Raw genomic sequence first — 12,164 nt, 5'->3', positions numbered from 1 at the left:
TTCCTCCATTGCCAATTGGTTTTGGGGTGGAACCTCAACTAACCCAACTCCTTATAAGCCCTTGCTAGGTTTCTCAACTTTCCAATGTGGGACTCTTTACCTTCACATTCTCACAGGTGCAAGATTGACAGGAGTTTGAGTGCTAAATTAGAAGAAAATAGAAGAGTCCTCGCTACAATTATCACAACTGATAACAACTGATCACATTGGCCCCAATACCGATTCAAAACAGATTTCAATAGGAATTCCTGGGAATTTCGATTGACAACTTCTGCCACCATTACTTTTGAAGATTGCTCTGCCATACCCTTTTGTTGGTATGATTGACGATCAATTCGTATTGCAATTCTTGTTTTCATGCTATAATCAGTGGGTCCAAATTACTCTTCGGCCCGAGTCATCTTTTAATATTCCTTATTTACCTTTGCTTTGCTTTATTTTTATGCTATTTAGCTTTTCCATAATGAGACTTCTTGTTATTATCTTTATAATAGTGATTCGAACTGGATTGTATGTGAAATTAATTCAATCTTGTTATCTTGCTTTGCTTTTTTATTTTTTATTTTATTCAAACTATAAATTATGAAGTCATTTATCATTCAAGGCATATAAAAGAACCAATTTGAGTAAGTTCCTCACTCAGAGCACAATAGTTTAATTGGGAGTAAGGTTACTTAAGGCGCGAGTTATCGTTCGTTTATCAACTTAGGGTATTTTATTAATTAACAATCAAATGCATTAAAATTTAATATGAGTAAATTGGTAACACCATGTGGCAGTGTGACTATCACACCAAAATATTACCCATGAAAGTGAGAGTGGTGCTATACACATGCTGTATGTAAGAATTTGTCATAATAATCTCCTCCCTGCCCGCATTTGTTCTGAAATTAACCACAACTAGAGAAAATTCTGATAATATAAATAATTGACAAGATGAATTGTGACAAACAATGTAAACAGGTTGTGGGATACCCTTTCAACACATTATGGATAATTATTAAAAGCAAATAAGATAACAGAAATCTGAAGACATTAAACTACTGGTTATGATTTTTTCCTCATGGCTTGGGAGCAAGACCGGCCTTGAGCTTTTGAATGGTGGCTACATCAGTCTTGAAGGAGATAGCCAAGACATTGTCATCGATGCCGGTGGTGAAGAGAGTGTTGGGGAGTGATACAGTGCCTGCATTTGCACTTCCAAAGGCAGAAACTGCTAGAGCTGGGTTTTGTGCATCAGCATTGTACTGGAAGTGCACAAGTCCCTTGGGAAACACAAACAAATCACCTGCTTGAAGAGTTTGTGTAAAAAGGTTGTTTTTTGTATCAATGAAACCAACTTCAAGGGTACCATCAATGAGGAAAAGGAGCTCAGCAGAACGAGGATGAGTGTGTGGTGGATTAGTAGTGCCAGATGGGAATTCGAGGACAGCATATGAAACACTCTGCCCATCAAGAGCAGGGAACTCAGCCAAGGTTGCCTTCAATACCTTGAAGGCAGTTGGAGGGCTGCCTCCAACAAGAACACGAAAGCCGGTGTAAGTGAAGAAGTTTGCATCTACTGTACCATTTGCAGGCAGTAGGAAGTCAGAAATAATGTCCGGGTCTCCAGCCATTGCCATTTGAACAATGGCAAAGGAAGAAATTAGTAGTGAGAAGAATTTGAGGGTGGAAGTTCTTGAGGCCATGGTTGGGAAGAAATGTGATTCGATATCGCTATGGTGTTATGTAGTTGGATGGGATTTTAGGGCTTCACCAACTGCGCTATTTATGGAGTGCAGATTGTATGAAACCCAAGGGAAAAACATTGGTGTTGGAATATATTGTTGCTGCAGGCCTTTCTGATGTTAACTGGAGATGAAGATTACAATGATAACCTTGCTATAGCTGCAGTTTTACAGTTGTTAATTTGTAGTTTTTCTTGGAAAAGATATATACCAAGAATATTACTACTTTTGCTTATGTTCTCCAACAGTTGGTATTAAAATGAAATATAATAAAGTATATTCTTTGACCCTTTTTGGATGTTCATCTATTCTTTCGAGAGCAAAGGATATATTCCTGTTATTGGCAACAATAAAAGGTACAATGTCAGCTCCAGCGTAACTTGAAATTTGTCTTCTGGCCAAACTATAGAGCGGGAGCTCGTATATAGATCAAAATTAGCCGTTTCTTATTGTCTTCTCGTTGTTCTTACAAAATGCAGAACAAAAATGCACCATGGCACTCATATATTAGCAGTGGAACCACTGTTTAGTGCGCCACACGTGTATCAAATTTTACAATGGGTCACGTGGATGTCACATACTGAGTAAAGATCTAGCACACTGCTAATTCATCCAACACCAATATCAAGTGTGCGGTTTTATTACAAAAGACCTCGGTGATATCAATAGTACTAACCAATCACCTTCTCTTTTTTTTTTTTCAATTTTCCCACCTGACATTTTTACATTCTTCACTTCATTGCTGGTGCTAGTCGTTTTATCCTTTTCTCATTGTCTCGTTGCCGAAAAAAGTTTGATACAAAAATGAATGACAAACTCCAACTCCAATAGTAGTGTTAGAGCAACTCCACCCATTTGCCCTTAGCCATGGCAAGGGTGGAGCTAGGGCAAGCACTATTCACGTGAATAGTGGTTGCCCTTGCAAATAGTAAATCGTTTCTCCACCCGTTGCCCTTAGCCATGGCAATTACTATTCACTTTTTTGTTTTTTCCTCCTATTTTTTAATGAAAATAATTAATTTGGGTAATATTTTCAGATAAGATTTTCGGATTCCTACGTGTCAAGACTATTCATAATCAGATAAAATTTTCGGATAAGATATTTGGATTCAAATTTCGGATTAATTTCAAAGTTCAAATTTCAGATAAATTTTTGGGTTCAAATTTCGAATGAATTTCAAAATTCAAATTTCAGATAAATTTGGGTTCAAATTTCAGATAAATTTGGGTTCAAATTTCGGATGAATTTCAAATTTTGAATTTCATACAAATTAGGGTTCAAATTTCGGATGAATTTCAAATTTCAGATATGATTTTCATCCAATAAAATCAAGCCACATGGCATGTTTATCTTGCCAAATTTTTCTATAAAACCAGAGTCTCAGCTCATACCTCTCACACCACATCTTTCTATATTTTCATTTCTGAGAGTTTATAATTCATACTTCATTCATTCTGAATGGAAGAATTTAGGAGATGCTTGGAGAGACAAGAGAGAGAAAGAAGAGAGAGAAACCGTAGAGCAGATGAAGTCAATGAGTTGCAGAGACAAGTCGATGAGCAAGTTCTCATAACAGTGGCTTTGGAAGAAGAAGAGAACCAAGGTCGCCGCCATAGTTCACAAGCCAGCCGCCGCCGGAATGTGGAAAGACATAGGCATTCTAGGGGTAAGAATCTTTTGGAAGATTATTTTATCCCAACTTCTTTGTACTCTGATGTTGATTTTCGAAGGCGATTTAGAATGCAACCTCATTTGTTCAATAAAGTCATGCATGATATTTGCAATTATGATGCATACTTTGTTCAAAAGTGTGATGCTGCTGGGGTTTTGGGGCTTCTTCCGGAGCAAAAGCTTACAGCTGTTATACGAATGTTGGCGTATGGAGCATCTGCTGATCAGGTGGATGAGATTGCCCGGATGGGGAAGTCCACTACGTTGGAGGCTTTGGTAAGATTTTGTCAAGCTGTTGAAACTCTGTACACTAGGGACTACCTGCGTAGACCTACTCCCAGGGACCTCCAACGGCTTCTGCAAAAAGCCGAAGCTCGAGGATTCCCTGGAATGATTGGTAGCATCGACTGCATGCATTGGCAATGGAAGAATTGCCCAACTGCCTGGCAAGGTGATTATGGAAATCGAAAAGGCCAAAAAAGTATCATCCTTGAAGCGGTTGCTGGTTTCGACACATGGGTTTGGCATGCCTTCTTCGGAGTTGCAGGATCACAAAATGACCTCAACGTGCTGGGTCAATCCCCCGTCTTCAACGATGTATTGAGAGGTCAGGGCCCCAATGTCACCTATGAAGTCAACAATACAGTATACCAGACAGGATACTACCTAGCTGATGGAATCTACCCGAGGTGGACGACTTTTGTCAAAACCATTCCAAATCCCCGATCCCAGAAGCAAAAATTATTTGCTACATATCAAGAGGGATACAGGAAAGATGTCGAAAGGTGTTTTGGCATCCTTCAAGCCAGGTGGTTGATTATTCGAGGTGCGGCCCGCATGTTTGATGAGGAGATCCTCAGAAGCATTATGATGACTTGCATCATCCTCCATAATATGATTGTGGAGGATGAGTACGATTATGATGCTTTAGAGGTCTACGAACCGGATCCAATGAACACGGCTTTGACACGGATTTATGAAAGGCCCATGGGGCCAAATGGAGAACCGTTTGAGCCGGAACCGTTGGTGAGGGATGGTCATTTGATGACCCGAATGATAGATCGATATACGGAGATGCAATCTTCGTATATTCATGAAATGCGTCAATTTCACTTGATGGAGCATCTATGGGCGGTGAAAGGCAATGAAGATTAATAATGGAGAATAGATGCTTTGCTTATGTTTTATTTAGTATGGTTTGGTTGTGTTTTTATTTTTATTGTGCCTTGTTTGTACTTTTATTTTTATTATTGTGCCTTGTTTGTACTTTTAATTTTAATTTTATTATGTTTTGTTTGAAGTATGGAATATGTTGAATAAAAAGGTAATTTATTGAATGCTTTGTTTATTAAATAATGAAATGTAATACAAGTCATTATGAATTACTAATAAAATAAAATACATGAATTATAACAACTTTAATAGAAAACAACTAAAATACAAATACATAAAAGATATGCTAACTAATTTAATGGTTTCCATCATTTAACCAATCCGTGTTGCTAGGCCCATCATCCCGGAAAAGTCTTCTTCTCATAACATCCCTTCGTTCTAGCTTCCAAAATTGTTTTGTTTCAGGGGACATATGACTTGTATCCATCGCCATGGTTTCCCGATCTGTCTTGTCCATATCTTTTTTGCGCAAATACTCCCTTTCACGTGCAAACTCAGCATCAAGGGCCAACTCGTGCTCTTGGCGTTTTTGCTCCATTTCTATTCTTATGCCGTTTTGCCTTGCAATTTCCTCCAAAAATTGTGAATTTTGATTGCTTGAATTACCCTTCTTCTTTGCCTTCGCGGCCTTTCGGCCAATGGGCCTCGGCTCCTTTTCGATGGGTGAGTCTTGACTCATAGGAGAATCAAGAGGTGAATCCGATGTCATTGAATCACGGAGTGGCGTCTCGTTTAACACAACCTCCGGACCCGTTGGAATAATTACGAAGCGTTTGCAAAATTTCACCACCTCCCAACATTCATGATGGGTGAAACTTTTTTTGCCACCCCCGGTTGCACCGAACCACATTTGTGCTTGAATCATCTATTGAACAAAAAAATGGAAATGCAATAAATATTTAAAATATATTGGATATGCAAGAAATATTAACAACATATTAAAAATACAAGCAATATTAACAAAATATTGAAAATGCAAGAAATATTAACAACATATTCAAAATGCAAGCAATATTAACAAAATATTGAAAATGCAAGCAATATTAACAAAATATATACAACATATTGAAAATGCAAGCAATATTAACAAAATATTGAAAATGCAAGCAATATTAACAAAATATATACAACATATTGAAAATGCAAGCAATATTAACAAAATATATATATTAGGAGATTAAACTTAATAACACAAAAATTATAAAATACTTACCTCGTTAGTACGATTTTGCCCACTTCTATAGTTGTCCATCGCTTTTGCTAGGGCATTTCTCCATTTTCCCAACTCTTTATTGAGAATTTTCCACCTACTGGATAATGCCATCTCCGTACGAGTAGACCCCGGAATTTTTTCACAAAATTCGGCATGAATTTTTTTCCACATATGAAAAAATTTCATTTCATTGCCGGACACGGGACAATGACAAATTTGGAGCCAAGCCTCACACAAAGAAACATCTTCCATTGTGCTCCAAGCCCCTCCGGTTTCGATAGAAGAAGCCATAAAAATATGAAATCAAAATGCTAGATGAAAAAGAGGAAAATGTTGTGTAAAAAGAGTGAATATTAGTAGAAGTATAATGAAATGTAAGAGTATTGGTGTTGAAAGTGAAGGGTATTGATAGGTATTTATAGAAAAAAATATCAGAATTTTTTAGAATTTTTTAGAATTTTTTTTCATATTTTTTTCACCCAAAAAAGCCTCAGCCGTTGGATTAGAAAGGAGAAGCAGATCGGAAGGCGCTGAGCGCGACACGTGGCAGCGTACCGTTGGCGCTGGCGTCAGCGCTGACGTCAGTGCGCGCTGATTCAAAATTTTTTTACCGTTGGCGCGTGCAATGCACGCGCCAACGGTAAAAAAATTTTGAACTCGCTAGCTGACGTCAGCGTGACGCCAGCGCTGACGTCAGCACCCGCGTTTTGGACCTGGGGCTGGTTTGGCCTTCGGGCTGGCCCGAGTTGGTGGGTCCCACACCAAACCCGGGCCTGGGCTGCACGCTGGAGCGAAATTTTTTTTTTTTCTGCCCTTGCCTCGGGCTGGGCTCCTTCGCTGGAGCCACTCTTAAGTGTAAATTGCAGGGCAAGACAAGCTGCATGAGTTCCTAATTTCTCCCTATTCCCAACTTAATTAACCATGGCCTGCCCCAATTCAGTAGAGAAGCCATTTTGTGAAGCTAACTTTGTTGCTGATGCTTGCCATTGGCTGAATGGTTTGTCTTCATACTAATAGACTCTTGTTTGATGTCTGAAACTCTGTCTCCAGATTATTTTTTGTAAAGAAACTACTAGTCAGTGCTATAAAAAAAATTATGGAGCAATTTAATTTTGACTTAAATGTCGAAATGGTCCCTATGTTCTACCTTATCGGCCAATTTAGTCCCTGTGTTATTAATTTGGCCAATTTAGTCCCTGTGTTTGTATATGTTAACACATTTGATCCTTTCTGTCAAAATTATGTTAAAACCTATAAATAAATAAAATATTTAAAATTAATTTAAAAATCTGTAATTAATTATAAAGATTTAAACTCAAATAATAATAATGCTAAAATGATTAAAAGCCACACAACCTCAACCTCAAATGGTCTCGATTCCTGTAGGAAAAAAAAGGGTTCTTAGTTGAATTGATGCCTACTCTTTTCTTGCTGCAATTTTTCTTCTCTCTTATGTTTAAGATTTTCTCATACTCTACCCTTCATCTCTCTCTCCTCTTCGATCCATTGGCCTGAATATCATTGACTTTTGCTGCAGCGAGGATGATCAATTGGCGGTAGAGCCATCAAGGTTACGGTGACCGGCTATGAAGATCTTCGTGATTTGTCAGAGAGGAAGCCAAGAGAGAGAGAGAGAGAGAGAGAGAGAGAGAGAGAGAGTTGTTGTGGTTAGGTGGGGTTAGAATGGTGGTGAGGGTGGCTATGGTTTGGGGTTGGAGTGGTGGTGGTGAGGGTGGCTGGGTTTGGGAGGTGGTTGAGGTGTGTGGCGAAATTGGGGAAGGTGAAATTTAAAAAAAAATATTCCATTTTCAGATTGAATTTAAAATTTTATAATCAATTACAGTTTTTATTTTAATTAATTTTAAATATTTTATATTTTATATTTTGAAGGGAATGGACCACATTGACTAATATATACAAACACAAGGACCAAATTGGCCAAATTGATAACACAGGGACTAAATTGGCCTATGAGATAAAACACAGGGACCATTTTAACATTTAAGCCTTTAATTTAATTATTGACATTATACAATTAATGTTTATCTACACCTTCCCACCCTTACCCCGAAATTTTTTATTTTTTTTTGGGAGATTCACATACCCAATATAAACACCCAAATTATTAAAAAATAAAAAATTCTATACGAAATAAACTTTAGAAACACACTCAAAGCTCATTTACAACATAACAAAGAGTCTTTTAACTTCTTATAAATTACAAAACTGCTATCAATTTCTTAAAACAAGCCCAACCCCAAAAACCTCAACAAAAAAATAAAATACTCAAAATACTCAATAGGGCATCAAAGTAATTTAAGAATAAAAATTAAATTCAATAGGGTCAACTGTCATTTTTTGGATTTTTTTTGGGTTTGTTTATATAAATTAAATGGTGTAGGGTTTATCCATATCATTAGTGCTAAGAATGGATATATGACTAAATATCTTTTCTTTTTTTATACAAGTGATAGTTTAAATTACAAGAGACACAAAAAACAACCAAGCTGTCATAGGGTTCAAACTTGAGACCTCTGATCTGCAAGTCAAGACATTTTGCCACTAGGCCTAGACCCGTTCGGCCCCCATTTTTCCTTTTTACATCAGAATGTAGTGCCAAATTCCAGATGATTATATAAATAAAAATTGAGACGTACCCGACAATAGAAAAGAAAGTGAGGCTCTTTTGTACCCCAATTAACTACCATGATACAACCAAAGGAGAGTCTTATTATATATAGCTTGACAACAAATTAATTGAGACAAACAATGAAAAATGTAATAAAGGTTGATGGCATACCCTTTTGACACATTAAGGGAAATTTTTGAAACCATTTTTTTGTTTAACAAACAAAGGAAAAACCTGAAGCACCAACATATTAAATTACTGGTTAATGGATAGCAATTATATCCTCATGGCTTGGCAGCAAGACCAGCCTTGAGCTTTTGAATGGTGGCTACATCAGTCTTGAAGGAGATAGCCAAGACATTGTCGTCAATGCCGGTGGCGAACAAAGTGCTGGGGATTGATACTGTTCCTGCATTTGCACTTCCAAAGGCTGAAATTGCTAGAGCTGGGTTTTGTGAATCAGCATTGAACTGGAAGTGGGCAAGTCCCTTAGGAAACACAAACAGATCACCTGCTTGCAGAGTCTGGGTAAAGAGGTTGTTTTTTGTGTCAACAAAACCGACTTCAAGCGTACCAGCAACAAGGAAAAGGAGCTCAGCAGAGCGAGGATGAGTGTGCGGTGGGTTAGTAGTGCCGGATGGGAATTGAAGGACGGCATAAGAAACACTTTGCCCATTAAGAGAAGGGAACTCAGCCAAGGTTGCCTTCAATACCTTGAAAGCTGTGGAAGGAGGGCCTCCTCCAACAAGAACACGAAAGCCAGTGTATGTGAAGAAGTTTCCATCTACTGTTCCATTTGGAGGAGCAATGAAGTCAGTAATTATGTCCGGGTCTCCAGCGGTCGCCATCTGAACAATGGCAATCGAACAGATTAGTAGTGAGAAGAATTTGAGGGTGGAAGTTCTTGAGGCCATGGTTGGGAAGAAATATGATTCGGTATCGCTATAGTGTTAGGTAGTTGGATGGGATTTTAGGGCTTCACCAACTAAGCTATTTATGGGGTGCAGATTGTATGAAACCCAAGGGAAAAACATTGGTGTTGGAATATATTGTTGCTGCAGGCCTTTCTGATGTTAACTGGAGATGAAGATTACAATGATAACCTTGCTGTAGCTGCAGTTTTATAGTTGTTAATTTGTAGTTTTTCCTGGAAAAGATATATACCAAGAATATTACAACTTTTGCTTGTGGTCTCCAACAGTTGGTATTAAAATGAAATATAATAAAGTATATTCTTTGACCCTTTTTGGATGTTCATCTATTCTGTCGAGCAATATAGGCTGGATTCACAACATTCATTGCTGACTATAATTAATTTTCGACAGCAAAGGATATATTCCTGTTCTTGGCAACAATAAAAGGTAGAGTGTCATGCTCCAGCGTAACTTGAAATTTGTCTTATGGCCAAACTATAGAGCCGGAGCTTGTGTAGATCAAAATTAGCCTTTTCTTATTGTCTTCTCGTTGTTCTTACAAAATGCAGCATTACTAGTGGAACCAGTCACTTTTTCTTTTTTTTGTCTAGTTTCCCAACTGACATTTTTACATTCTTCATGATTTCATTGCTGGTGCTAGTCGTTTTATCCTTTTCTTATTGTCTCCTTGCCGAAAGATTTTTGCTACAAAAATGAATGCCAAACTCCAACTCCAATAGTAGTGCTGAGTGTAAATTGCAGGGCAAGAAAAACTGCATGACTTCCTAATTTCTCCTTGTGTGCAATAAAGACTTAACTACTCTCCCAACTTAATTAACCATGGCATGCCCAAATTCAGTAGAGAAAGCCATTTCTCTCATGTTTTGTGAAGCCAACTGTGTTGCTGATGCTTGCCATTGACTGAATGGTTTGCCTTCATATTATTTTGCAATAAACTCCTTGTGTGCAATAAGAGACTCTTGTTTGATGTCTGAAACTGTCTCCAGATTATATTTTGTAAAGCAACTACTAGGCAGTGCTATAAAAAAAAATTATGGAGCAATTTAATTTCATTATTTACGTTATACAATTAATGTTTATCTACACCCTCCCACCCTTACCCCTATTTTTTTAGTACAAGTGATGGTCTAAACTAAAGGGGAGGGGGGTTTCTCACATACACACATACAATCAACATGCTATGGGGATTCGAACTTGAGACCTCTCTGGTCTGCAAGTCAAGATATTTTGCCACTGGGCTAGACCCCGTTGGCCCCCCATTTTTCCTTTTTACATCAGAATGTAGTGCCAAATTCCAAATGATTGTATAAATAAAAATTGAGATGTCCCACAATAGAAAAGAAAGTGAGGCTCTTTTGTGTCTTATTATATATAGCTTGACAACAAATGAATTGAGACAAACAATGAAAAATGGAATAAAGGTTGATGGCATACCCTTTTTGACACATTAAGGGTAATTATTCAAACCATTTTTTTTGTTTGACAAACAAAGGAAAAACCTGAAGAACAAACATATTAAATTACAGGTTAATGGATTGCAATTATATCCTCATGGCTTGGCAGCCAGACCAGCCTTGAGCTTTTGAATGGTGGCTACATCAGTCTTGAAGGAGATAGCCAAGACATTGTCGTCAATGCCAGTGGCGAACAAAGTGCTGGGGATTGATACTGTTCCTGCATTTGCACTTCCAAAGGCTGAAATTGCTAGAGCTGGGTTTTGTGAATCAGCATTGTACTGGAAATGGGCAAGTCCCTTAGGAAACACAAACAGATCACCTGCTTGCAGAGTCTGGGTAAAGAGGTTGTTTTTTGTGTCAACAAAACCGACTTCAAGCGTACCACCAAGAAGGAAAAGGAGCTCAGCAGAGCGAGGATGAGTGTGCGGTGGGTTAGTAGTGCCGGATGGGAATTGAAGGACGGCATAAGAAACACTTTGCCCATTAAGAGAAGGGAACTCAGCCAAGGTTGCCTTCAATACATTGAAAGCTGTGGGAGGAGGGCCTCCTCCAACAAGAACACGAAAGCCAGTGTATGTGAAGAAGTTTCCATCTACTGTTCCATTTGAAGGAGCAATGAAGTCAGTAATAATGTCCGGGTCTCCAGCGGTCGCCATCTGAACAATGGCAATCGAACAGATTAGTAGTGAAAAGAATTTAAGGGATGAAGTCCTTGAGGCCATGGTTGAGGACTTGATTACTTTTTCAGAAATGTGATATGAAACTATTGCTAGATATTGGGTATAGGTTGATGAGGTAATGGGCTTCTACAAGGATAGGATTTATAGAGTGGGGTTCAAGTCAAATCTAAGCGGAAGGCAAATGGGAAATGAATATATTCTTGCTGCAGGCCTATGATGTCAATTGGAGATGAAAACAATGATGCTTTGCTTTCTTGTTGTAGTTCCAGTGTTACAGATGTTGTTTGTTATTTTTCTTTGTTACTTCTCCTGCGTTTATGCATAAAATACATTGAACTTAATTAGACAATTACACAGATTTTTACATTGCTTAGTTATATAGACTATCTGCATGCCTAAGTTCTATTAATCAGAACATGGTACAGCTGCAGGTACATAAAATATATAGTCCATGGAGTCATGGACATATATATGGATTACCCCTCTCCCACAAACTCAAAATGCCTTGGAAAGGATTTGAATTACTTTTTTTTTTTTTTTTGGGTAATGAAAGCATTTGGAATTTGGATAAGAAACAGAAACCGAGTTGAGTGACGTCTAAATTTAAAAACTAAATAAATAAATTTGGATGATAATTTTATTGGAATCAACCCAAGTTTGAGAAAAATAAGCAAAACA

At 37.9% G+C, this 12,164-nt stretch overlaps 3 protein-coding genes across 3 annotated transcripts; all 3 read right to left on the bottom strand.

Moving 5' to 3' along the window:
• LOC18774484 (putative germin-like protein 9-2) lies at positions 975-1,833 on the bottom strand. The gene has a single exon (XM_007207597.2). It carries the CDS (start codon positions 1,686-1,688, stop codon positions 1,062-1,064), a length of 627 nt encoding a protein of 208 aa, XP_007207659.1. The 5' UTR covers positions 1,689-1,833; the 3' UTR covers positions 975-1,061.
• On the bottom strand, positions 8,699-9,328 carry LOC18775496 (putative germin-like protein 9-2). Its single transcript, XM_007207533.1, has one exon. It carries the CDS (start codon positions 9,326-9,328, stop codon positions 8,699-8,701), a length of 630 nt encoding a protein of 209 aa, XP_007207595.1.
• On the bottom strand, positions 10,899-11,528 carry LOC18774020 (putative germin-like protein 9-2). Its single transcript, XM_007208557.1, has one exon. The coding sequence runs from the start codon at positions 11,526-11,528 to the stop codon at positions 10,899-10,901; it is 630 nt and encodes a 209-aa protein (XP_007208619.1).

This window comes from Prunus persica, chromosome G6, assembly GCF_000346465.2.
Source record: "Prunus persica cultivar Lovell chromosome G6, Prunus_persica_NCBIv2, whole genome shotgun sequence".
Taxonomy (NCBI): domain Eukaryota; kingdom Viridiplantae; phylum Streptophyta; class Magnoliopsida; order Rosales; family Rosaceae; genus Prunus; species Prunus persica.
This window is presented reverse-complemented; position numbering and strand designations above follow the sequence as displayed.